The sequence below is a fragment of the Periophthalmus magnuspinnatus genome, chromosome 3 (genome assembly GCF_009829125.3).
Source record: "Periophthalmus magnuspinnatus isolate fPerMag1 chromosome 3, fPerMag1.2.pri, whole genome shotgun sequence".
In the NCBI taxonomy this organism is placed as follows: Eukaryota; Metazoa; Chordata; class Actinopteri; order Gobiiformes; family Gobiidae; genus Periophthalmus; species Periophthalmus magnuspinnatus.
This window is the reverse complement of record NC_047128.1, coordinates 29,174,472-29,200,909: the sequence shown is the minus strand read 5'-3', so window position 1 is coordinate 29,200,909 and position 26,438 is coordinate 29,174,472. Positions and strand designations below refer to the sequence as shown.

At 38.7% G+C, this 26,438-nt stretch overlaps 3 protein-coding genes across 6 annotated transcripts in view; all 3 read left to right on the top strand.

Annotated features, from left to right (window-relative positions):
- Window positions 1-11,708, top strand: part of tln2a (talin 2a) — a 55,848-nt gene extending 44,140 nt beyond the window's left edge. Inside the window, exons 32-58 of the mRNA XM_055230347.1 lie at window positions 16-155; window positions 228-321; window positions 400-489; window positions 581-703; window positions 787-930; window positions 1,011-1,172; window positions 1,338-1,478; window positions 1,558-1,739; window positions 2,812-2,944; window positions 3,513-3,614; window positions 3,852-4,022; window positions 4,098-4,244; window positions 4,402-4,503; window positions 4,571-4,690; window positions 4,805-4,951; window positions 5,301-5,467; window positions 5,574-5,757; window positions 5,872-5,997; window positions 6,235-6,351; window positions 6,514-6,699; window positions 6,798-6,905; window positions 6,996-7,101; window positions 7,665-7,789; window positions 8,327-8,515; window positions 8,593-8,775; window positions 8,855-8,980; window positions 9,377-11,708. Coding sequence (XP_055086322.1) covers window positions 16-155; window positions 228-321; window positions 400-489; window positions 581-703; window positions 787-930; window positions 1,011-1,172; window positions 1,338-1,478; window positions 1,558-1,739; window positions 2,812-2,944; window positions 3,513-3,614; window positions 3,852-4,022; window positions 4,098-4,244; window positions 4,402-4,503; window positions 4,571-4,690; window positions 4,805-4,951; window positions 5,301-5,467; window positions 5,574-5,757; window positions 5,872-5,997; window positions 6,235-6,351; window positions 6,514-6,699; window positions 6,798-6,905; window positions 6,996-7,101; window positions 7,665-7,789; window positions 8,327-8,515; window positions 8,593-8,775; window positions 8,855-8,980; window positions 9,377-9,505 — 3,744 coding nt within the window. The 3' untranslated portion in view covers window positions 9,506-11,708. The remainder of the gene's footprint in view (window positions 1-15; window positions 156-227; window positions 322-399; window positions 490-580; window positions 704-786; window positions 931-1,010; window positions 1,173-1,337; window positions 1,479-1,557; window positions 1,740-2,811; window positions 2,945-3,512; window positions 3,615-3,851; window positions 4,023-4,097; window positions 4,245-4,401; window positions 4,504-4,570; window positions 4,691-4,804; window positions 4,952-5,300; window positions 5,468-5,573; window positions 5,758-5,871; window positions 5,998-6,234; window positions 6,352-6,513; window positions 6,700-6,797; window positions 6,906-6,995; window positions 7,102-7,664; window positions 7,790-8,326; window positions 8,516-8,592; window positions 8,776-8,854; window positions 8,981-9,376) is intronic.
- Window positions 11,709-14,587: 2,879 nt separating this feature from the next.
- On the top strand, window positions 14,588-22,285 carry tpma (alpha-tropomyosin). 4 transcript variants are annotated; one of them, XM_033985033.2, is made up of 10 exons: window positions 14,588-14,835; window positions 15,181-15,306; window positions 17,026-17,159; window positions 17,314-17,431; window positions 17,550-17,620; window positions 17,703-17,778; window positions 17,867-17,929; window positions 18,019-18,088; window positions 18,516-18,594; window positions 18,966-19,189. In XM_033985033.2, the coding sequence occupies exons 1-10, from the start codon at window positions 14,722-14,724 to the stop codon at window positions 18,967-18,969; spliced, it is 855 nt and encodes a 284-aa protein (XP_033840924.1). In that variant the 5' UTR covers window positions 14,588-14,721; the 3' UTR covers window positions 18,970-19,189. The 4 variants fall into 4 exon arrangements, with proteins under 4 accessions (XP_033840924.1, XP_033840952.1, XP_033840938.2 ...); XM_033985061.2 differs by lacking the exons at window positions 18,516-18,594; window positions 18,966-19,189 and adding an exon at window positions 21,957-22,285 and having other exon boundaries at window positions 14,611-14,835; XM_033985047.2 differs by lacking the exons at window positions 14,588-14,835; window positions 15,181-15,306 and adding an exon at window positions 16,206-16,478.
- A 628-nt stretch (window positions 22,286-22,913) lies between these two features.
- On the top strand, window positions 22,914-26,357 carry fbxo22 (F-box protein 22). The gene is made up of 7 exons (XM_033990350.2): window positions 22,914-23,110; window positions 23,274-23,406; window positions 23,485-23,569; window positions 23,798-23,896; window positions 24,499-24,651; window positions 24,729-24,894; window positions 24,993-26,357. The coding sequence occupies exons 1-7, from the start codon at window positions 22,980-22,982 to the stop codon at window positions 25,384-25,386; spliced, it is 1,161 nt and encodes a 386-aa protein (XP_033846241.1). The 5' UTR covers window positions 22,914-22,979; the 3' UTR covers window positions 25,387-26,357.
- The last annotated feature ends 81 nt before the right edge of the window (window positions 26,358-26,438 follow it).

Here is a 26,438-nt window from a genome sequence, read left to right as displayed (position 1 = left end):
TAACAAAAATTTCAGAAAAAAGATGACCAGGTACAAGTGATTGGAAACTTAAAGAACATCTCCATGGCATCTAGCAAGCTGCTTCTGGCTGCTAAAAGTCTGTCTGTGGATCCTGCAGCAGCAAATGCCAAGAATCTTTTGGCAGCTGCAGCAAGGTATGAAGTATTATAAAATATTTATACAGTATGTTTTAACTAATAACTAATAATTCTTTGTTTGTTTTTCAGAGCAGTCACTGATAGCATTAACCAGTTGATTACACTGTGCACTCAACAGGCTCCTGGGCAAAAGGAGTGTGACAATGCTTTAAGAGAGTTGGAGGTGAAAAAAAAACACTGAATGTTGAACAACATACTGTTACAGCTGCAGATTATCACAACCTCTGCTACTCTCTTTCAGGCTGTCAAGGGAATGCTGGACAACCCTAATGAGCCAGTCAGTGACCTGTCCTACTTTGACTGCATTGAAAGTGTCATGGAGAACTCAAAGGTACATGCAGCACTCACTTAACTGAACATTATAATAGTAGTACAGAATCTTCAGCAGTCTGTTTATCAGGCTTCACAATTTCTGTCTCTAGGTCCTGGGAGAGTCGATGGCGGGTATCTCTCAAAACTGCAAGACTGGAGATGTGCTTTCTTTTGGAGACTGTGTAGGATCAGCCTCAAAGGCGCTTTGTGGCCTGACTGAAGCGGCGGGACAGGTGAACCTTCTGTCATACAGCACACGATTCAAAATGGGGAGAACATGTCTTCTGACTTGTTAAATTGTTAAATCAATCCTTAGGCGTCATACCTTGTTGGTGTGTCTGATCCCAACAGTCAAGCAGGGCATCAAGGCCTTGTTGACCCTATTCAGTTTGCTAAAGCCAACCAGGCCATTCAGATGGCCTGTCAGAATCTTGTGGACCCAGATAGCAGCCCATCCCAGGTATGTAGTAGTTTAGGTTTTCATGGATACACACTAAATATTAAGGTAAAAGACATATTCCATATACTTCTTGTTTGTAGGTGCTCTCAGCTGCCACCATAGTTGCCAAGCATACATCAGCTTTATGTAATGCTTGTCGTTTGGCTTCATCAAAGACAACCAACCCAGTTGCTAAAAGGCACTTTGTCCAGTCAGCCAAGGAGGTGGCCAACAGCACAGCCAATCTGGTCAAAACCATTAAGGTATGGAATTGGGCTCACAATCTTAGATTTGAGTTTCAAACATAATTACAAGGCTTCCAATAGTCTTTAACATACCGTTATATCTGGAAAATTGTGAAATTAAACATTTCCATCAGATTAGGCCAGTTTTTATTTTAGTTTGAAGCTTTATTTTGTTGTATTTAGGCTTTAGATGGGGATTTCTCTGAAGAGAACAGAAACAGGTGCCGAGTTGCCACAACTCCACTCATTGAGGCTGTAGAAAACCTAACAACATTTGCTTCCAACCCTGAGTTTGCCAGCGTCCCTGCTCAGATCAGCAGTGAGGTATAACTTTGCTGTTATTAATATATGTTTTTTTTAATTAGTAACACTATCCATTGACTAATGCATTTTCTCTTCGTAGGGTTCTGCAGCTCAGGAGCCTATCCTCCAGTCGGCACGCTCCATGCTGGACAGCTCCACTCACCTGCTTAAGACAGCACGATCTCTGGTCATAAACCCTAAAGATCCACCCACCTGGTCTGTTTTAGCTGGACATTCTCGCACTGTTTCTGATTCCATCAAAGGACTCATTACAGCCATTCGGTTAGTAAACAAATTTTAGCATTCTTTAAACTTCACGGGACTGATTTAAATGTTTTGCCTGTATTTACATAATTTTAAGTCGAGTATCATCACTAAATATCAATGCTAAGGTGTATAATACTTGTATAATGCCTATGCCCTATAAAATATATTAAGTATTTGTGAATACAATAATGATACTGAGTAGACACTAGTTGTTCTGAAGAAGGCAAAACCAAGAGACTAAAATGTGTGTGGCTGGTGTATAAAGCTGTGCTGATACATCATGCCAGGTTTTTGATGTTGCCTGGCAACCATGCAGACCATGTTCCTACATCTCTGCCAAATCTATGTCCATTTTTTATTTATCTATGATTTATTCTCATGTAAACATCTGCTTTTAAAACTGATGTCCTTGTCATATTTTTGACATAGACTAATCCAGCCATCTTAATGTATGCTTGTTGTATTTTACAGCCTTTATATCACATTTTCTACTCTGACTTTTGCACCTGACCTTGCGCTGAGACAAATAGCTGGGTGTCCATGAGGAATGAATGTGTTGAATTTTAAGGTTTATAACCTGAAGAACATCTATACATTGGCATTCTCATACTGCTGGCTTAGCATTTCTTTCACTTATTACAGTCATTCATTTAACAGCAAAGTGGCAGTTTGTTCAATAATGTTAAATATCCTAGGCATTGTGTCTCCATAATTTAAGTGGCACTCCTTTAAATAGCAACAGGGTTTTTGTGTTTTTGTATAATACAACTTTGATATGAATATATAACTAACATAAAATTCAGTCTGTCCCCTGAACCTTTTAGAGGATTTAAAGCCAATTTGGCTGCCCAGCATGATCTGTTTGCTGAGCTAGACCTTATAGTAGTCTTTTTCATCAGATTTGAAATGAGCAACAATCTGAAGAGGGGCCAGATAAGGAAAACCATGTCTGGAGCTCATCTGTGGCTAACTGTGTCAACATTTACTTTTCTGACTTTCTTTCAGTACTTTTAAATTTCATTTTTCCTGTTGATCATTCTTCTGTGCTAATGGTTTTCTCCTCTTCCGATTCTCCATTTATTCTCAGGGACAAGGCCCCCGGCCAACGGGAGTGTGACTCTTCAATAGATAACATCAACAAATGTATCCGGGACATTGAGCAGGCCTCTCTGGCAGCAGTCAGCCAGAACCTACCCAGCAGGGATGACATCTCACTGGAGGTAAGTAGCCGTCACCCTGACTATGCTTCCAATATCTTCCAGCATGCTTTTGCTTTCAATGTTTTTATAACATTTATAAAAAAAACTAATAGACATTGAGTTTAATGTATTTGTGTTTGTGACTTTGTATAAGGAATATGGATGAGGGTCCTCTATCATCTCTTGTCTGTCTGTTTTTGTGCTGTTGACAACAGGCAGATGTGTGTATTACATCCAGCCTGAATGTAACAGTGTTTTTAGTTTCCATTTTTATAGTTTCTCTGCAAGTACATGAGATACATAATATCTCAATTTAACATGGTGTTTATTTTGGGAAATTTAAGAAACTTTTTATTGGATAACTACCATTTGGATTAAACTGTTTTAATTGCTTAAGTAACTTTTCAGAGAAATATTTTGCATCCCTTCCCACACTAGTTATTATAATACAAAACTGAGTTTCTCTTGCTCAGGGCAAAAATGTGCCTTTGTAACTTTCTTCCTTTTTCTTTATAGCAAGTTTTCACTGTGATTTTACCTTTGTCTAACAGTAAAGGCTAAATGGATTTTTGTCTGCTTTTTTCCCCAGGCGCTTCAAGAGCAGCTCACATCCACCGTGCAGGAAATTGGCCACTTAATTGACCCCGTTTCCACAGCCGCCAAAGGCGAAGCTTCTCAACTAGGACACAAGGTAGATATAGAGCACAACTCTGCCTTAATGTTGTGACTGCATAACAAAAAGAAAATGTACAGGTTGCATGATGCTTAGATTACAACTATAAAACATTGTATTCATTAATTATATTTTAACAAATTATATTCTACTGATTTGTTATTTATTTTTGAACACCATCTTTTTGCCAATATAAAACACATGAATAAAATACAAATACATGATTTCAAATACACTTGTATATCTTTGGTTTAGGTGACCCAGTTGGCCGGCTACTTTGATCCCCTCATAGCTGCTAGTGTGGGGCTAGCCTCTAAGCTTAAAGACCATCAACAGCAGATGACCTTTCTGGATCAAACCAAGACCTTGGCTGAGTCTGCTCTTCAGATGCTCTATGCTGCAAAAGAGGGAGGAGGAAACCCAAAGGTAAGGCCTAAACTAGATACAGAAAAGACACCTGTAGCATAGAGCTAACCATAAGACCTTATCTTTGATGTTCAGGCTATCCACACCCACGATGCCATAGCAGAGGCAGCACAACTCATGAAGGAAGCTGTTGATGACATTATGGTGACACTGAATGAGGCAGCCAGTGAAGTGGGTTTGGTAGGAGGAATGGTGGATTCTATTGCAGATGCAATGGCCAAAGTGAGTGTTATATTTTTGTTGCATATGATTGAATTACACGATTATTGATCATTTAATTCTTGTGTTAACCACTTCACATTTATGTTTTTATAATATAATACAGAGTCCTTACTATCATCGTCTAAATATCAACTTTTCAACTTGTGTTTCCTCACAGCTTGATGAAGGTACTCCTCCTGAACCTGAAGGGTCTTTTGTGGATTATCAGACCAGCTCAGTGAAATATTCCAAAGCTATAGCTGTTACAGCTCAGGAAATGGTATGTCGTAGCAGTGTGTATCACCAGTCTTTAAAAATTAAATAACCGTTCTCTTTACATTAAACAGATGGCAAAATCTGTGACAAGTCCAGATGATTTGGGAGCCTTGGCTTCTCAAGTGACAGTGGACTACAGTCAACTGGCTGTTCAGGGCCGCCTAGCTGCTTATACAGCAGAGCCAGAGGAGGTGAGGGGTCAAACCATTAAAAAGGAAACGGAGTTGTTATATTTTGTTTGTATTTGTTGTACTTCAAAATACAAAACAAAGATTATGTGCTGACAATGGGTGGGTTTGTGGCAGATTGGATTTCAGATTAAGACTCGTGTTCAAGACCTGGGACATGGCTGCATCTACCTGGTCCAGAAAGCAGGAGCCTTACAGATCACTCCATCGGATGGTTTCACCAAGCGAGAACTTATAGAATGTGCTCGAGCAGTCACAGAAAAGGTACAGTTGCTTTGTCGTAGTGTATCAACAGCCAGTCTTTCCATACAATTATTTAACTATACTATACATACACATATTGTGTATAGTCATTTCAGAAGTACGCCCTTCAAGATTACAGTTTCTCTTTCATTTAACTGGTCATCATGTCACAGTTCCTATGTTCATCTGAATGTAGTTTTTTTTTGTTGTTGAAAATTTAACCTAATTTTATTGATCATTTGCTATTCAAACCACATGCATTCTACTAAAATGCATAGTTCTATAACATTCACTTCTAGAGTTATGAATTTCTTGTGTCACCTTTTGAACTTTGATGTGTTGTACTAACGAATACATTTTACACTTTCAGGTATCGCTGGTGCTCTCAGCCCTTCAGGCAGGAAACAAGGGCACACAGGCCTGCATCACTGCAGCCAGTGCTGTGTCTGGGATTATAGCTGACCTGGACACTACAATCATGTTTGCATCTGCAGGGACGCTCAATGCAGAGAATGAGGAGTCCTTTGCTGATCACAGGTGTGTCCTCATTGTGGGTGTGGTGTCAAGAACTGTCATCTTACATACATCTTAGAAATCACATCACGTGTAACTTTGATAATGATTTATTGTTCTTTCCTTCCAGGGAAAACATTTTGAAGACCGCTAAAGCTCTTGTTGAGGACACAAAGATGCTAGTGTCTGGTGCTGCCTCCGGACAGGACAAGTTGGCACAAGCAGCCCAGTCGTCAGCCAAAACCATTACACAGCTCACCGATGTGATTAAACTGGGAGCAGCCAGCATTGGCTCAGATGACCCAGAGACACAGGTCTTTAGCATTCACATAAACAAGTTATACCCACAGGAGTTTTATTGAGTGTAGAGTGATTTTATATGCATGCTGGAAGTTTTAGTAGTGATGTTTTCTGTGTCCCCTTCCCAGGTTGTTCTGATAAACGCTGTGAAAGATGTTGCAAAGGCTCTGGCTGAGCTCATTAGTGCCACCAAGTGTGCCGCTGGCAAAGCAGCAGATGATCCATCTATGTATCAGCTCAAGAGTGCAGCTAAGGTGAACCATGATAGCACTGTCACTGCATCATCTTTTGAAGCTTTCGCTTAGAACTTTCTGTTTAGAACATTTCAAGGCAATTGTATTTCCATTTTGTCATTCAAAGATAAATCCATGTGTCAGGTTTGATTTTGATTGTAAACAACATGGAACAGTCTTATATTTTGTACTTGTGTTTTTATAAGTATCTTTTAGTTTAAAATAAATTTTATATTCTTCATTCTTCATGTCTTTTAGGTGATGGTGACTAATGTGACATCTCTGCTGAAAACTGTGAAGGCTGTAGAAGATGAGGCTACCCGTGGAACCAGGGCACTGGAGGCCACCATAGAGTGTATCAAACAAGAACTGGGGGTGAGGAATTCAGGTCAAAGGATGTCCATAAATGACTCCTGATATTAACTATCTCTTTTAAAATCACAATATACAAATTAATCCTTGTAGCTTTCTGCATTTTTGTGCATGACGCCAATGTTTTTCTTTCTTTGTTTTTTTTATTTTTTATTATGTGCTTAGGTATTTCAGTCCAAAGAAGCTCCTAACAAGACGACCACTCCTGAAGAATTCATCCGTATGACAAAGGGCATTACCATGGCAACCGCTAAAGCTGTGGCTGCTGGGAACTCTGGTCGCCAGGAGGACATCATCCACACTGCTAACCTCAGCCGCAAGGCCATCTCAGACATGCTCACTACCTGCAAGGTTATTACGTTTATATTATAGATAATATAGATCTTTTATGCTTTGTTTTCTCTAGAAGTTTCTCCATTGTTTTCTAAAAATCTAAATTATATTTACAGCAAGCAGCCTATAGCCCAGAGGTTAGTGAGGATGTAAAGAGAAGAGCATTAACATTTGGGACAGAGTGCACAACAGGATACATTGAACTATTAGAACAAGTTCTTTTGGTAAGATGGAACAAAAACTGTTCTTTGACAAGACCCTGATTTTTTGTCTTTTGCGTTAAATATTTGATTTTTGTCTCTAAAAATACATAGGTCCTGCTGAAGCCCACAGGAGATCAAAAGCAACAGCTGGCAGTTTGCTCCAAAAGGGTTGCGGGTGCAGTCACAGAACTCATCCAAGCAGCAGAAGCCATGAAAGGTTAGACTTCATTCAGCTGTGTTTTTTTTTTTTTTTGTATTGTTCAGTCAGAGCTAGTGACAACTTTTGTGATCACTCCAATTTGCATAGTTGTAATAAAAATGTGGATAAGGAATGAAGTATACTGTGTTAGTATTCTGCAGTTGTTGAAAGTGCTTGGGTGGAGTTATATTACATAAACTGGGCAATCTGTTAAATTTTGTCTACCAAATCAGGTAATATTTTTGTCCTCCTTTTTTTGCCACAGATGGAGGTAAGTGATTTGCAAATGTCAATTATAAATCACGTTTTGAAATCTGCTGCTGTCATTCGTCATTTCAAGTTCAACATTTCATCTACACGTGTTTATCACCATTCCTCTTGCTTTATTTCACCTGCCTCTTGATAATGAGCAATTGTCCCTTTTGCAGTGAATTGCAGTGTACTATCTAGTTATGCATGGGTTTTATTAATTTGTGACACTTTTTGTTCAAGATTCATGTTCTTGTTAAGCATGATACATTGGGGTGTTTTATGCTTGGTGATAGTGTTACATGCAACTAAATCTGTTTTCATTCATTCAGGCTCAGAGTGGGTGGACCCTGAGGATCCAACTGTGATTGCAGAAACTGAATTGCTTGGAGCAGCTGCATCCATTGAAGCTGCAGCTAAGAAGCTGGAGCAGCTCAAACCCAGAGCTAAACCAAAGGTATGTGATACTCTCATGAATGATATAGAGTGGTCGACAACAGCAAAAAAAACGTAGCATTTCCCTTTGTTAGCTTTCTGATACTACTTACTAAGTGTTTGCTGGAGACTCCGCAGTAAGAGAGAGTGCTTTGTCTTATGTGTTTTCCCCTTTGTTCAGACACATTCCCATCAGCCCTAGCCCCTGTGTTTAATGCATTAATCCAAATCCCTCCCCTCCCTCCCCTCCTGTCCCCCACCACCGGAGGCCTTCTCTGCAGGGCTCTGTCTGATATGTTTGATATATTAGGTTGTTAATCAGTCCCAACTATATATCAAACATATTCCTACAGTGTCCCGCTCTGTCTACAGACGTTTGCTCTGTGTATGTTTGTTTGTGCAATTGTGTTTAGTATTTGCAAAAATGCATAGATAAATGAAACAATATATTTTATTACAAAACTAGACCATAATTTAGTAGTAGTTATCTTTTTTTAAACTGCTGTCCTACAAACTGAGTGTCTTGGTCTAGTCTGACAATCGGCTTTTTCTCTTTTAGCAAGCGGATGAAACTCTAAATTTTGAGGAGCAGATTCTGGAGGCAGCTAAATCCATTGCTGCAGCCACAAGCGCCCTGGTCAAATCTGCCTCGGCTGCCCAAAGAGAGCTGGTGGCTCAGGGCAAAGTGGGCTCCATCCCTGCCAATGCTGTAGACGATGGGCAGTGGTCCCAAGGACTGATTTCTGCTGTAAGTGTGCATAAGAACGTTTGACTTTTTACATGGTATACTTTGACTTGAAATCATATATTTATCTTTTCTGATAGGCACGCATGGTGGCAGCAGCAACAAGCAACCTGTGTGAAGCTGCTAATGCTTCGGTGCAAGGCCATGCCAGTGAAGAGAAGCTCATCTCCTCAGCCAAACAGGTGGCTGCCTCCACAGCCCAGCTGCTAGTGGCCTGTAAGGTGAAAGCAGACCAGGATTCTGAGGCCATGAGGAGATTACAGGTTTGACAATCTAAACATATTTCAAGGTTTCATATCGAATATTATGAGATATCAGTTCTAATGTTTTCCCTATCCTCAGATTGCTGGAAATGCAGTTAAAAAGGCTTCAGATAACTTGGTGAGAGCAGCCCAGAAAGCTGCTTTTGACAAGGCAGATGAAGACAATGTGGTAGTCAAGACAAAGTTTGTGGGTGGAATAGCACAGGTAATGTGTGTTTTGTGTATGTCACATTTAAAAAGAGTAAGAGTGGAGCTGGTTATTTAGTGATTATATCCAGTTTTAAAAATATAAATCTCTGCTTAAAGTTTCCATTTCAATACAGTTTCAATTTCAATGCCATTTAATGCATACATGTCCAATTTCCAAAAACATGTAGACATGTAAAAAGGCCTCCAGTTGATTGTTGACCATTTGAAAATATTTGATCAGGAAATCAACTGCAATTGAGTCCACAGCTCTACTTGAACTCATTATTAACACAGACTTTTATAGACACACATCGGACTTCTCATGATGCTGTTACTTTATACAATGTATACACTATACAAAATGAGTGTAGAGTAATTGTACATTGACTGAATGATGATATTGTTCCTTCAGATTATTGCTGCCCAGGAGGAGATGTTACGAAAGGAGAGGGAGCTTGAAGAAGCCAGAAAGAAACTTGCCCAGATCCGACAGCAACAGTACAAGTTCCTGCCCAGTGAACTACGGGAGGATGCAGACTAAACCCCAGAGCAGGTGCCTGGCCCAACTGAAGCACATCTGTGACTGTGTGAAATCTGGGTCTTTTTACCCATGCACATCCACAGCCGAACACTACAAAAACCTATATTTCAGAGCAGACTGAGCCCCATAAGATGACTACTTACAAGACCCAAATATGATGATTGTGACAGGAAGACTGAAGAACTGTTTTCAATGTGTACAGCAAAACTACTTTGACTGATGCAATCTCAACCAGAATGTGATAGGCCTGGGACAGACACTACAACACCTGTGCCCGCACGTTTGTCCCTGAGCCACACCCTTGATTGTTGCAGCTGTAATTTGTAACCTATTTGAAAATGAAGAAGTGATTGTAATGCAAATGTCATGCAAGTCGTTCAACTGCATCATAAACTCTCCTTGGTACTGTTATAGAATGAATGCTGGCCATTATGCTTATCTCATCATACTCACTCAGTTTAGCACCTTAATTCCAGTTACATTTTTTTGTAACCCTGGTATAAAAAAAATATATACTTTTTTATATCTGTGTTACTTGAACCAGTGTGCAGAATCTGCTGGGCAAACGGTGATATTAAATCGATTGTTTTTCTTTTATCTCCTGATAACATTGAGCTTTGTCTTATGAATGTGCAACCGTTTTTGTTTTTCCAACTCCTTAATAATAAGTAATTTCTATGTTTTGTTTTCAAATAACTAAGGGTTTCTGCATGAGATGTCATAACGACTATTTGAAGGAATATTTATTTCACTTGAGTTTTTTTTTTTTAAACAAAGCTGCAAACATTGTGTATTTAGCATATTTTTTTGCTTAATGCACAGACCTATCAAATGTTCTTTCACTTCCAGATGAGGCAGTTAGATAGTATTAACAGAATGTGACGCAATAACGTAAATGGTGCATAAGGGGGCGACATTGTTTACCCCATGCATGGACCTGCATGGAATGACTGTGGTAGTTTTAAGGGAAATGCAAGGAAAAAAATATTAAGAACCTTTGCACCTATTTTGCTGTCACACTGCTCTACTGTTGTTTTTACTTTTCATGTTTGATGCACGTGTCTGTCTATCTTAAGATTAAAGTTAAAGCAATACTCATCAAATGACAAAATTTATTTGAGCTAAAATACTTTAAAACATAAGGATATAGGACATAAAATATAGCAATAATGTTACTTTAATCAATATAATGTTTTGCTTCAAAATTACTTAATTGCAAGACTATCCATGTACATAGTCATTGCCGATGTCATGAGTATGCCACATGATTTCTGCAACTGCATTTCAGTGCAATAGATTAAAATGTTTTGTTTACACATGTCACTATAGGTATGTTTTGTCAATTCTCACATTTTTGACAAACTTAAACAGCATACATAGTATATGATAAAATAGGTCCTGCAGTGAAAATGATGCATGGCTTTGCAGATCAAAACTACATCTTAATCAAGAACACGCTCATTCTAATTCAGCCCTTAACAAACCATCTTATACAAACAAAGTGGCAATTACATTTGTGTGTAATGTATTGTATGTGTCAAGGGGGTGTAGTCTGTAGTGTTGTTCTTATTAGTGCCTTAGTCTTTAGTCCATAATGTGTCTGGTCAACTTGATTGATGGGTTCACCTCATCTCAGTCTCAAAAAGGCACAAGAAGAAATCTGTTCAAATGAATGCCTGATTTCTGGTCCCTTTTTGTTTCTCTAAGTGCTTAATGCCTCTAGTTTTACATCTTTTCCCTTGTTTTTTTTTTTTTTTGTGGGAATGATAGAGGTTTGCTAGTAACAAAATGTGTTTTCTGAAATATGATCTCTATGGATACGTATGTTAATATTATACAGAACACAGTTTTGTACTGCATTCCATTGGCATGCACCACCGTGTCTCTGCACTTAGTGACAGCCTGGGGATTCTGTCACCTGCTTAATTAAGTCAGTGTTTTTAAGTCAATTTCTGGATGGGCTTGTCCTGTTCTTAAGCCTTTCGGAAAAATAGATGTGATGAGAACATTTCAGTAAATGTATGTAACCATTAATGTTGTGGTACATTTTCGGGAGTAATTGAAGTGTTCTGTACTCTTAATGGATACATCATACAGGTATGAAGTACGACAATTAAGTGAGATGTTTAGCTTAAAATTATATTTATCTGGCCTGTGTAAAACTATTTTTTGTATTCGCTGAAAATAAAGCATTTCATTGTAACATTGTTTATCTGTGTTTTTGCTGTACAATGCATATGCACTGGTATAGCATGAATAAGCCACCTTCAAGTTATAATTTCCTCAATACTTTCTAGAACTTGCCTCAGAAAATAATGCATTTTCAGTGCATGTTGTAGTCTCATCACTGTGAGACATGTTTGTTGTGAAAAGTCTATGAAGCATTATGTAAATTCTATGGCGTTCGTATATGCAACTTAACCAAGATCTGCATTTATCGAGCAATGGCAATGGTGCACAGACCCTAACTTGAGACTATTAAACATTGCGTTGTTGGATGTAGAAATTGTATTGTACATAATTGCGTAATAAGCTTACAGAAAGAATTAAATGAATTGGCTTAAAGATGACCCACCTGGGCCAGTTCAGGAAAATACTACATCGTTCATAAAATGACTTTGTATTTGTATAAAGCACTGAGCAAGCTTAGAACCATGAAGTTTGTTCATTTGCAAAAAATATAATGCCTGTGTACATATACCTTTAATTCATTCAATTCTTTGGCTGAAAGGCGTGATGTTGAACATGACCAGGGGATTGGGCCTCTTCGCATCTCCATCAGTTAAATGACAGGACAAGATGGTATTCCTTAGTCAGCATTAAACCTGACGCTACAGTGAGTTGAGGCTCAAACTGAGACCTGTTCTAAATTTGTCAGGCTCTAAAACTCGAAGAGGCAATGTCAATTACAGAGGCACAGCTGTTCCTAGCTCCGTCTTCAACCCTCCCTACCACTCAACTGCTTGCATATTAGTTTAAATTTAGAGCCTATGTCACTGTGGAAACATATTCAAACCTACATTATAGTTCAATGTGACTTTTCAAGGAGTGGAAAGATATGGCAAAACTAGGGGCATTGAACTTAATGGGAATTAGCAGCTGATAGGAAGCCAACTGATCCATTATTTTACGACCTAAATCTAATAATATTGAAAGTCAAAGCAGATAGAGTTACTGATGACTACAGCAGACTACATACCAACAGCAGAGACCTCAGCCACTCTGTCAGTTGTTCCATGGCTTAGGAGCTACTTTCAATGGCACCTTTTGGTTGTCTTTTGTCATGATCACAGCTGAAAGTCTGAGGCTTACAATATAAGCCACAATATGTACATACATGCAGGCGCACACTCTACTTACTAAATTACAAAAAATACATTTCCTAAAAAATATAATAATAATGCAAAAAATGTAGGAATGAAGATGAAAAAAATCATTAATAAATTAACAGAAATTAGGTAACCCACAGAACTGGAAATTGCTGAGTTTAAAGAGTCTAAAGTAAACAAGCAACAAGTAAACAAGATGTAAGGAATTAATTAAATCCTAAAATACAAAAAGTGGCCAATACATTGTGATTTCCGCATGTTAGCGCTAAGGCTTTGTAAAACTGTTTCACTTTGCTAAAGATAGTTGGTCTAATTAACTCTACAACAGTAAATATGTTACTGTTTGTTCAAATGGCACCATTATCCAGCCCACAGTATGGATTGCATGTTGGGCTAGCTGCTGAACAAAATGCATGTCGGATGACACCTCCATAACAGCTGAGAGTTTTAAAAAGCCCCCAAGGAAGATAGACCACCTCACTGATAATGAACACGGCTAAAAACTACTAAAGAGATGAAAGCATTGTGGTGTTAAATACATCAATGAACATGTGTCCGATCCTCACTGTGCTCTTTTCTTCAGCTGTTCAGGAAAGAAGCATTAACACTGTGACTCTGTGGTCAGGATGTCTATGTAAACATCAATGATACATGTGCATAAGACAAATGTAAGAAAATAGAGGCAACTGAGGAGAAAACAAATTAACACTGCATTGTCTTATTCTTGTTCACCATCAACTTAAAAAGAAAAAAGTGTGTGGCTTTACAGCTCGAAGACTGAGTCAAGCAGGTGTCCTCTGGGTGATTCCCAAAATATGCAGTTAACAAAACACAGGGAAAATAAAGTGAACATATACAAAACACAAAACTCACAAAGAAGTCTTCTTCATTGTGTAATTAAGGTTTTCTTTTTTACATTTTGGAAGAATCTGACGGATAACTGAGCCTTCCTGGTATGTAAAAGTTGATTGAATGAAACAGTAACGTGTTGATCAACTCTTCCCCAGTTAAGAGCTCAGACCAGCTGATCTGCCAACACCCGACCAAAGGCCCAGGATGGGGCTGTGAAATGCCAAAACTTCTGTAACTTTCAGTCAATGTCCTGTGCACTATATTGCATGTCCATATAGTCACACCTTATTCTGGAGGAATCTTACAAGCTTGACGATGAAGCTTTACACAAAGCAGAGCAGAGCCAATCTGGATTGTTGAACAATGTTTTGAATGAGCTGCTGAAATGATCACTGCCAGACATAAGCTGCAGAAGATAACATGACACCCCTCATGGACACAAAATCTTTCACAGAGGCTTATCCAACCGGATATATTTGCTTTGTCTGAATAGCAGCATCAGATTGGCACAATAACAGCTCTTTTGGGTACTGATTTTGGCTGGTTGGTTCATTTCTTCCATTCACGTTTTGCTCAAATAGATTGTTTTTACATGGCAGTATGAGCATTGTTGCCATTACACGTTTCTGTAAAACTTTTTCTGAGAGGACTTAGACCTTTGAATTCTCACACTTTGCTTCCAGCCTGTCACTTGGAGGGTGCTAGAAAAAGGATACGACGTCTTGGTGTAAGGGAGGAGTGACCTCCTGACGCCCATATCCCATCTATAGTCATAGAAGTTGTCAAACGTCTTGAGACAGCGAATCACTGTCAAGAACCAGAAAAAACGTCAGGCCCGCCTTGGCAAACAGCTGCGCTTGTATCCAAAAAAAGTATTGGGTATCCAGTAACTGGCCAGCCTAAAGGCATATTTGACCCACTACAACCCGGGGGAGCTCGCACTCCAGCTTGGCGTCCGGTAGGGTTCAGGCGCTCCGATCCTTTGATTCAGTTTCTTTTGTTTTTGGTTTGTGGAACCACCGACACTAAGCAGCCATGGATGCCATCAAGAAGAAGATGCAGATGCTCAAGCTCGACAAGGAAAATGCCTTGGACAGAGCTGAGCAGGCTGAGTCAGACAAGAAAGCCGCTGAGGACAGAAGCAAACAGGTAGGGTAGTTTAAGGAACTTTATGCATGGTGCCAGGCTGTTTCTTTGCTGCCGCGTATCACCTATGTGTGCATTTTCACATGAAAACATAGCATAGTTGTATATATATTGCTTTTATATATTTGGCTTGCTACTAAATAAAAAAAAAAAAAATATATATAAAATTATAAAAGCCCATACACATATATAAGCTATTGATATGGATAAACTTATTTGAATATAATTATTATTTAATCAAATTTGTATTATGTAATGTTATTATATGCATCTATTAGCCTATCATTGCAGTTTCTATCATGTTTCTTACCCAATTTTGTGCTAAAATTATGTATTTGTGTGGCCTAGCTTGAGGATGACCTGGTGGCACTGCAGAAGAAGCTGAAAGCAACTGAGGATGAGTTGGACAAATACTCTGAGGCTCTGAAGGATGCCCAGGAGAAACTGGAGCTCGCTGAGAAGAAAGCCACAGATGTGAGTTGAAGAGAGGCACAGGCAGAAGGAGAAATTCAAAAGTTACCAATTCCACTGGGCACACTCACCACAACAGGATGAGTTATAATGTCTCCAAGACCAAAGTAGGATAAGCCCACCAATTGTCACGTGGCTATTAAGTAGAAAGGGCCATGTGGATGTACAAAATATGCACAGGTTGCCTAAATTTAGTCTGTGCTGTATTTGGTAGGGTCACAGTATCCTGCCCTTCAAGAACATTCCACAAGTGTCTAAGTGAAGCAAGTGTTGAGTTTCAGCGCCGTATTTTACAAGCATATTTGGTCCTTGACAGATTTGTGGTGTCAGTTGGCTCAAATTTTGCGCTCTGAAGTTGGTATCAAAGCACAATTGAAATTCAAAGATATCAAGTTAGATGCAATTGAGTCATCACCCTCAGGCCTCCTATTATTATAAACCTGTTATTTATTATTATTCAATCAAGCTTAATTTCAAACTCGAGGTGGTCCATACATTTACAACATTTAAAAACAGACAGAAGACAAACGAATTATTATTATTATTATTATTATTATTATTATTATTATTATTATTATTATTATTATTATTATTATTATCATATGTAGTGTAATGTTGTACTTCGTTGCAAAAAAATTATAAAACAAACAAACAAAAAAAAAAACCCAAAAAAACGGTTGATCTGTGCCTCTCGGGACCGTGATTTTGATTGGGTGCGCCCAACTAACAGACAGGGATGGCGGAGATGCTCTTAAAATCACATTAGTAAAATATTTTTTCAAAGCCCGCATGTATTATAAAAACATCCCAGTCCAAACTATATCTGCGCGTTTTATTTTTTTTATTTAATGTTTAGGTAAATAGTTTTATTTTGAGAGGAATCGGTTACTTCCGGGTTTATGGCACGTTCCAATCCTCATCAAGGCTTGATTAAAGCGGGTGGGGGCAGGGATCAAAGGCGCTGCATCTCCAGTGTGTTTGTCCGTGTAGAGTCCACGTTGAGTGAAAACTAGCATAGCCGCTCCAAAAACAGTAAAAAAAAAATGGCTGGTGGAAGCTCACTAGAAGCTGTGAAGAAGAAAATCAAGTCGTTACAGGACCATGCCGATGCGGCGGAGGAACGAGCATCTTCACTACAACGGGAACTAAATGCGGAGAGGAGCGCTAGGGAAGCAGTAAGCCACGGCTAATGATTTAAGGCAATTAGTTTCGAGGCGGCCGACAGTATTAGGCGTAAATCTGGTCAAAAAGCATGGATCCTAGGCCTGCTTAGCTATGCTTTGTACTCGCGTATAGCCAGGTAGCAGGTTGACTTCAAATGATCCAATTGTAGGTTGGGCGAGCATGAGGCGCCACCACCCTGAGCGTCTGAAATAAACAAACCATAAGAAACGATACGCTAACATTTCCAGCAACAGTGCCCATCCCAGACAGCATCCTTCACGCTGCATTAATGCAAACTACTAGAATGTAGCACAGCATAGCATAGGTCTAAGTAACAATTGTCCCCCTTATGTGATTATAGCGTGAATTGAGCACAGGATTTGTCAGACTGGCAGGACCTGAAAGATGCTCACGTTCATATTTGATAAGCCAAGAGAGCAAAGTCACAGCCAGACTGTGGGTGGCACCTGCCCAGCCCAGCCCAGTGCAGTGTGTCTATATCAGAAGTATTCTTTATTTTCTCTTAATCTAATGTCATTTTTGACTTTGTTCACTTAGGCTGAGGGTGATGTAGCTTCCTTGAACAGACGTATCCAGCTGGTTGAGGAGGAGTTGGATCGTGCTCAGGAGCGTCTGGCCACAGCCCTGACCAAGCTGGAGGAGGCTGAGAAGGCTGCTGATGAGAGCGAGAGGTTAGTATCTGAAATATAGAAGGTCCTCTCAGGCAGGCAGTACAGGCTTAAGCCAGTACTATAGAACAAACATTATTATTATTTTAATGACATAAATACAGTCACTGAAATGTGAAAAGGGCGCGTATAGAGACTGACACAATCTCTCTCACAGAGGCATGAAGGTTATTGAGAACAGGGCGATGAAGGATGAGGAGAAGATGGAGCTGCAGGAGATCCAGTTGAAGGAAGCCAAACACATTGCTGAGGAGGCTGACCGCAAATATGAGGAGGTGAGTTTTGTCAGCTGTCCACAGTCCTCTGCTTTGAAGTCTAAACTCTATTTTCCCACCAGAGCAGCTGCTGTTGTGCATTGTCACTGTACTGAGTTTGTCTGTATCTTGACTTCAGGTGGCCCGTAAGCTGGTGATCATTGAGAGCGACCTGGAACGTACAGAGGAGCGTGCAGAGCTGTCTGAGGGGTAAAATTGTCTCTTTTTTTTTTTTTTTTACTTTCTTTTCTTCTTCCTTTTTATCTTAATGCTGTTGTGTGTGAACTCACAGCAAGTGCTCAGAGCTTGAGGAGGAGCTGAAGACCGTCCAGAACAACCTGAAGTCCTTGGAGGCTCAGGCTGAGAAGGTACGTCATGAAATATAACAGATTTTTCAGATGTGATTTTTGAAAGTTTATGAGCAACTCACCATTTTCTTGTGTGTTGTTACTATAGTACTCACAGAAGGAGGACAAGTACGAGGAGGAGATCAAGGTCCTGACAGACAAGCTGAAGGAGGTGAGCATACCACATGTTTTAACCAGGAAAACTTCAGACCAACATTATGAGTCAAATTTACTTATATTTTCTTGTCTTTCTAAAATCAGGCTGAAACCCGTGCTGAGTTCGCTGAGAGATCAGTCGCCAAGCTTGAGAAGACCATTGATGATCTGGAGGGTATGAATCCTTTACACTTTTACCTTAAGTCTATATTTTCTTTTACAACTTTGCAACAATCGAGTATTAGCTCTTTTGAATACATTTATTGTATTGCCTAATTTGTCTAAGTACCAGGCACCATTGCTCAGTTGGGTATAAGCTTTTTGCACCAGAGTGCTGCTTGGCATTCTGCACAGAGTCTGTTCAAGGCTGTGTTGGCTTGTACACATGCCTAAAACATGTGAGGTTATTTCTCTGTGACTTCTCTGGAATCTGTCATAACCATGAGCAGCTGCACCATGTACCATTCCTATTTCTGTCCTGCTTGTTCTATCCATTGTACTGTATTGTATTTTTCTTTGAAAGTGATTTTCTGACTTTTTATTTCCCTTTTTCCACTGTGCTTCTTATCCCTTGCCATCTCACTATGACAAACATACAATAGATGAGCTTTATGCCCAGAAACTGAAGTACAAGGCCATCAGCGAGGAGCTGGACCACGCCCTCAACGACATGACTTCCATGTAATTGACCACCTGCTTGCCCCTACTCAATAGTCTAACAGTTTAAAGTGTGCACTTGCTCCCTCTTGTGGCAAGTTTGCGTGAAAAGACTAATAGACATGTTTTGGAGATTACTAGAAAATATATAAAAGCTCACCTAACATTATTTTAATTTAAATGTGTGTGTGTATATGTATATATGTATATATATATATATATATATATATATATATAAGTCTCATTTATATATTAATTAGTTTTAATTTGTGTGAATATGATTTAAGCATAATTTCTCCCAAACCTTAACACTATTACACTATTTTCCGTCACTTTGGCATGCTTTTCATTCATTTTCTTTTACGCGTTCCAACATTCTTTGTTTTTCTTCACAGCTAAACTCTTACTTGCACACAGAAGCCAGCTGTTGGTGGAACATCATCATGTCTCTTGTGCGCAGCTCTGCCCACCTTCATTATTTCTCTGTTTCTGTATCTCTGCACTGCCCTGTAATTACTGCACATTGGGCCATGGCTGCTGCTATCCATGTGTTCACCTCTCATACACATCTTTGAGCCAAATTGCTTTCTGTAAAATAAACACCTTTTTCCATCTGTCAGTCTTTTACCCTTTTCTCCTGCAATGTTTCTTCATTTGTCCCATCTTTTTTGATTTTTGTCTACATTTGTCTTTTATTTATTTGTCGAGTAGCTTTTGAATAAACTCTGAAGCTCCTCTCCCATCTACTGTTCCCTTTTCTGTTTGAGAGGACTGTTACATGGTGTATATAGTCATATCAGGGTAAAACGATAAAATATATTTATAAGAATTGCAGTTACTTCCTAAAGGGGTATATTTTCACTTTTTTACCAGCAAAAAGTTGGCAGGGAACAATTAGCTTAGACACTTTAAAGTCATTGTGCCATTGTTTTTTCACTTAAATTTATGCCAGGATGTCTCTGTACAACCTCTGTTATTCAATATTTAAGTGAAACTATTCACTTTAGTGTAGGGTTTCTCATATAATATAAAATCTCATTGATTTGTCTTTAGAAGCTGCATCTTTTGTCTTGTACTAACCCTCCTTATGTCTTTCTCTTTCTTGCTTTCTGGCTATCCAGACCATCTATACAAGCAGCTCGAAAAAAATCGTCTTCTCACCAATGAACTCAGAGTAGCCTTGAATGAGGCTTGAATCCTTGACTCCATAATTTGTTACACTCACGCAACAAAAATACCAAATGCATGATCATATTGCTTGAAGATTAGTTTTTTTATATTGGTTATTATCTGGGCTGCAGCAGTGTCATTTCAAGAAAGCATTCCGAAGTCACCCTTTAGCCTTAAATCAAATGCAATACTTCAAATACAACTATAAAAACACAACTATACATGGCAACCAAACGCTATAGAAACTTAGCTACTCCGTTTAACAAAATAAAATAATGATGTGCCTTTTTAAAATGCAGCAGTCATGCTTTTATAACAACTCGAGTATTAAGTGTTTATTGCAACTCAAGTATTTACTTTTATAAGTACTGTTGCTGGTATTTTTCTAAAAAAAATTCAACAACATAATTGTAAGTTAGCCGTTACCATACACAGCTGTTTCATTTTTTTGGCACAAAACAAAAAGTGGCTAGTGTTGACTTCTAGTATAAGAACTCGGGCTGTCAATCGATAAAAATTTTCAGCATGATTATCCTTAACTTGTGATTAATCACATTTAATTTATTTTTTTATATATGTACATTTTAATAACACATTTAGCTTTTTTAAAAACATTTTTGCATTTTTACTTTTCTTATTTACTTTCATACTATCTAGAAATGTGTTTTGGAAAAAATCTCAATAATTACTGCTTCACATTAGTACAATTTGGCCTGTTTGAGTTATGTCTTATTCATTATTGTCAGCATCAACTGATTTAAACACGGCTATGGTGCTTCTGTCAGGTGTTCCACAGTTTGCAAGTTAAGGCAACTTAAGGCAAGTTTATTTGTATAGCACAATTCGTACTTCAAAGTAAATTCAAAGCGCTTTACAGAATTTAAAAAATCATTAAAATCACAATACAAGCAAATCAAAACATAAATGATCATAAAATTAACATCAAACCAGAAGAGTGCAGATTAAAAACCTTTCAGTCATACGCACAGCTAAACAGAACCGTTTTGAACCTGGATTTAAATGTTATCAAAGTAGAGACCTGTCTCACATCATCAGGAAGATTATTCTGGGTTCTAGCTGCATAAAACAAATGCTGATTCCCCATGTTTAGTCCTACTGAGGACCTCAGGGACCGGCCTCCTGCTGGTGCCCAGAGTGTGAGATGGTTCATATGGCACTAACATGTTGGCGATGTACTTTGGTGCTCGGCCATGGAGAGACTTGTTTACAAGCAGAGCTGCTTTAAAGTCTATTCTATGAGCCACAGGAAGCCAGCGCAGAGACCTGAGCACAGGACTTATGTGCTTGTACTTCCTTACCACTTGCCACTCTTTTGCAGAGGCCAGAGAGCAGGCCTTGGACCATATACTCTTTTAATTTTTGCAATGTTTAGAGGGTAAAAAGTTATTGATTTGATGTGGCTGTTGCAGTTTAAGTCCCTTTTAGTCCTTTATTACCCATAGATTTCTAGCCTGTCGCTGTCTCACTCTTTCACAATAAGACTCTTTTTGCAGCAGGAATATACAAAGACTTTTATTGTGTAAGGGCCTCTAAAGAAGCAGTGCTTATGCTAGCGCAGCCATGACATCTTAAACAGCGGAACTTCTTGAAGTTATCGTACGTTTGGAAGGCTATTGTTTTGGTTATTTTCAAGGACATGAGAAGACTGACCGCTCCGGCATTTTAACATGGAGACACGACACGGGAAGGCGAGGATAGCAGCGCTTTTACACCAAGGACTGAACAGGCGCACTGTGCGGATCCTCCTGCTCCGTGTGCGCGAGCCAAACGCGCCTCTTGTCCTCAGACGCACGCGCCTCTCGGCCTTTATGCGCACAGAGCAGCGAGGGAGTTGTTTTTGTATGAACTGCTCCTGTCTTCTCATCTTCAGCTAAAGATGAAGCGCGCTGATGGCCAAAATTAACATGCGATTAATTTGCGTCAAAAAATTGTCGCCGTTAAAATTGCGCGATAATGGCGCGATAAAATTGACAGCCCTGTTAGAAACTATTCATGTGCTTGGTAGTAACGCTACAGCCTTGACAATAGCCAATGTATAAAAATCTATATCTCTACTTTTCCATATATTAGGTAGAGGGCACTTTGTACAACACCTAACTATTAAAGAACATGTCTAACAAACATTTTATTCAACCTTATGTCTCTGTCCTATAATTGTTTTGAAATGACTAACAGATTTAATGCTATATTAACAGATAAACTCAGATGTGCTCAACAAGAGAGCTTGCGTGTAAAGCAGATCCTGGATCAGACACTAATGGAGATGTGTAACCTTTGATTGAGCTTTGGTGCTCTTCTCATCTGTTCCTTATCTTCAAATATGACCGCTTCTTTTGTACTGTATCACCACTGCAAAAACATGGGACCTTGTGTATTTAACTTAAGTAAACAAGGGAAAAAAAATCTCAACACAAGGTAGCAGTAAAGACACTGTAATAGCATAGCAGGAATATGTATTGTTTATATTCATAGTTTGGAATATTTTGCACCATATCATTGTTAATAAAGCCATATTATAAGCCAAGGTTATTTAAGAGAACTTGTATGTGCTTTTTGTTAAACGCTGTGTCCAGTTTGCTATAATCAAATGTAAACTATGTTTGCACTCAGTATATCCACAGTACTTTACTCCCTTGCACTGTCTAGTTTTTGTCTCCTTTTAAAGATGTGAATAAATTGTTTAGTTATGTCGCTTGTCTGGTATTTACATTTATTTGCAATTGCATTAGGAATTTGTAATATTTTGCACAAAATACTTTTTACTTTTTTATGGCTATATTTCTAGTGCACCATTTGTTGTTTATAATTTATGGCAAACACTGCGTAACTTTCTGGAGGTTGCATGTCACCTGCATGATGGAAGTAGAAAGCCGGCGAAAACCATTCAATAGAACATTCTCCATGGAGATGGATATATATGCCATGATGGGGAATATTATACCAAAAGACAAGAGATGCCGTCCAAATAAGACATATTTGTGAAGATACAGTTTCGTTCACAGTTAGGAGTCGTGTTTTGATACAATTTTAAGTGAAATAAAATATCAAAAATGAAAACAAAAAAGCTCTTTTCAGTTTTTGCTAAAGTTACTCTATAGGGCTTAACATGCGAAACTTCTCCCGACCCGTAGGGGGCGGTATGATACGTTGACGCGTCACAGGCGGGGTGAAAGTTCATCTCAGTCGCATTAGCTCCAGAAAAAAACAACACTTGAGTTATGGGAGAAAATCCAAACCTCTCTGTTTCTGTCCAAGACAGCAAAGCTGCATATGTCCTTAGCAATGTGGCAGAAGTGGTGGAGCGAATTCTCACATTTGTACCCACCAAGTCACTTCTACAAAACGCAAGGTAACGTGGACTGTTTTTACAATGCTAATGTGCGGCTAAACAAGCAGAAGTGAAAGTGATCTACAGAAGAGACTGCATGTGATTGTCTTCGTAAAGGGCAAAACATACTAAAGTCCAACACAGTCTCGCTCTTGTTAGGTGAAATAAATCTGTTTGGTTTCAGTGTGTGTAGATTATGGAGGAACTGCGCGCGTCGAGTCCTCAGAACTCGGCAGGATTTGTCCTGGGTGTCCGCCTGTGGACCGTGTCATTCAGCGGTCCACGCTCTCTTCAGCGCTCTCACAGAGGAGGTGGAGGTAAGTGTGTGGTGCTCTCTGAGCCCGTAGACATGAAGTTATAAGCACTTAATATCACTTTTTTTCTGTGATTGTCAGAATGTGTTTCTGCTGCCCAAAACCGTCTTGGCCATTGTAGACTGTGAGACTTTCAATGGACAAGATTTGTCTTATAGAAATACAGGTATTTAGTAGTCAACTTTGCATTGTATACGGTGAAGAACTTTTGATTATATTTTATTTATGTACCAAAAACTGAATGTAAAAACCTAAGACAAATTACATCCATAATAATTGTGCATTTAGAATTTTTTTTACTTATTGTGTATGTTTATATAGGAAAACCTTTGTTTTAATACAAATGAGGGTCAATTGAATTTAATTCTGAAATAAAATAATCTCTCTCCTGAAGCAAAAAGAAGCCGTCATGGCTCTGACCCAGTTGAGGATGTAAATCTTCTCTTTCCAAAAAGCTGTGATATCATGGGAATTGCCAGCCCTGGCATTGTCTGTAAGTGTAATCTTTATGTTGATCATTCTTTAAATGTATTTGCAATATTGTTTGATTGTGAATGTTTTGGAGCTTTACTTGGAGGCATATAAAATAAATGAACTATACAGGCCTTTGTTTAAATAATTTAACTTTTTGTATAGTATTCAGCCCACAAACATTATTTTGTAGACGTTTTCTATGAAAGAAGGGCTTATTGCTTTGTACTGTCAATAATATGTATGATGTAAGAAAAAATAGTGATAACACTTAAGGATGCACTATGCAGCTACAACTCTGTTCTTTGATGGAGATATTACTGCTCTGCCAGGAATATTCCACTGTATGGCATAAACTCATCCACTTTATTACGCCACTTACTCCACTTCATTAATCCACGTACTCCAAAAACACTTTGTGTTTTTATTGTTCAAAAATGCATTGATAAAAAACATGCATTCTGATTGTGTAACTCACCTTCTTGTCTCCTTAGAGATAAATAAGTTAAATTCCATACTGTGGAACCTTCCACATAAAACAGTATGGAAATAGAGCAGCATTAATAATGTGTCCAAAAAGCGGTTTATAAATTGTAACTACAACCGTATGTTTTTTTTCTTTAGTAACTCCCCACAGTTCCCCTACGGCACCTCCTAAAGAATATCAGGAAGGGGAGGCAGGCTTTGCAATTATGTTTCCCAGCATTGATGGAGTTCAAATCAAGCCTTTTCATTTTTGTAAAAAGACCATCTCCTCCACAGCCATGAAAGAAGCAGGTTGTTATTATTTAAACATGTAACACATTATTTTTTTCTTTAAGATTGCCAACCCTTCTCATTTGCCTCTATTTTAGGACTCATCGATAACACAGATCTTCGTGTGGTTCTACTGTTTGTCTATGAAGCGTACAAATGCGGGGGAGCACGCTTTCTAAATCAGATCCTTGGGCCATTGGCGGAGACCAAAGCTCTTGTAGCAGGGGGTCTTATAGAAAGTGTATTCTCTCCTCCCAGACATTGGTATGTGAAACCATGAACAACCATTACATGAAATACGCACTTGATGACACCAGATTAAGAATATGCTAATGAAATTTTCCTTGCACATTTCTGTCTAGCTGCACCCAGGGAGCATACGGTGTAGTGGGGCTTACATTGAGTGGCTCAAAGGTGCAGGGGGCCTCTGTGCTCTTGGATCAGGACGTCAGCACCCCACAATCAGCTGAGGTTACCATTCGACGGCTTAAAGCAGCAAACATTCCTGAAAAAAACACCATTGGCTTCATGTTTGCTTGTTTGGGGAGAGGCCAGAATTACTACAATAACCAGAGCAACGTGGAAGCAGATGCCTTTCGTAAAGTATTTCCGAATACTCCACTTTTTGGCCTGTTTGGCAATGGAGAAATTGGTTGTGACCAGATTATTAAAGATGACTACACGTTGTGTGACACTGACTCAGAAGGACTGCAGCATGAGTACACAACAGTCATGACATTGGTCCATCTAGGTTAGCAGGCTAGCGACAGTGAAACTGAAAAAAACAGTATCCTCTGAATGTAGCTGCCAAGGTTTCTTCTGACCAATCTGGAGAGTCACGTTCATGGTAGCACTTTTGTGACATGGACCAAGAGGTAGTTATAGCAGAGTTGGAGAACTTGTCAAAGGGTATGGAAGACAAATACCTTATTTGACGCACAAATGTATAGTACTAAGTTTATTCTGTGTAGTGATTCCCCAAACGTACACCCTGGTTTGGTACATACCCAAGGTAAAATAAACTTGAAACAAGCACTTTTAATTAGGTGAATTGGGCCCTAATGCGGTGTGACTATACTTGTCAAGTCTTGATTGACTGTTTTGATTTTAAATTTTGTAAATTTTTACACTTTTCTTACCACTGAAAAAACAACACTGATGGCCTGAAAGTTATAATTCTGGTACTGCAAGTTCTGTAAGAATCATGCAGTGCCTAGATTTTGTTCACCTTATCAAATGCAACACAACAGTGGTACCTTAGCTTTTAAGAATAAATGAGCATGTTAATTTTTGCTCAGTGGGTCATTATTTGTATTTTTGGATAACTTTGAGTCATCTAAATTTGTCTTGTCTAGATGATTACTTTTTTATATATACCTTTTGTTATCCCAGGTTATGGCAAAGCTATTAATCAAGTGTAAATGTTAAAGTCAATATTTAAGATAATTGCCTTATAATTGCATATTATTAAACAGATTATTTTCCCTCCAAAATTGAGTTTATGAAGTTGTCAAATAATATGCCTGCAGTCCACTACCTTTTATTAAATGGTCTCTTTATGAAGGCTAAGAGCAGTTTTTTTATGTTTTATTCATTGTCCAATCTTATTGTATATAAAAACCTCTTAAAAATGTGTCTGGTATCAATGCACTTTAAGAATGTGCCAAATCATATGCAACCTTACCCCATAATTTCAGTTCTATTAAATCGCATTTGTTCAGTTGCTAAACTGTGTATCTGCTTCATTCGTTGGTCTATCGGACTGTCTGTGCACCCTTAAAGCAAATCAGTACTCATTCTGCAAAGTG

Excerpts from the sequence above, each read along its gene's own strand:
- tpma (XM_033985061.2), top strand. The coding sequence starts at position 14,722 with ATGGATGCCATCAAGAAGAAGATGCAGATGCTCAAGCTCGACAAGGAA. Across the intron at positions 17,432-17,549 it reads CTGACCGCAAATATGAGGAG|GTGGCCCGTAAGCTGGTGAT; the intron begins GTGAGTTTTGTC and ends TCTTGACTTCAG. Across the intron at positions 17,779-17,866 it reads TGGAGGCTCAGGCTGAGAAG|TACTCACAGAAGGAGGACAA; the intron begins GTACGTCATGAA and ends TTGTTACTATAG.
- fbxo22 (XM_033990350.2), top strand. The coding sequence starts at position 22,980 with ATGGGAGAAAATCCAAACCTCTCTGTTTCTGTCCAAGACAGCAAAGCT. Across the intron at positions 23,407-23,484 it reads CTCTCACAGAGGAGGTGGAG|AATGTGTTTCTGCTGCCCAA; the intron begins GTAAGTGTGTGG and ends TGTGATTGTCAG. Across the intron at positions 23,897-24,498 it reads TGCCAGCCCTGGCATTGTCT|TAACTCCCCACAGTTCCCCT; the intron begins GTAAGTGTAATC and ends TTTTTTCTTTAG.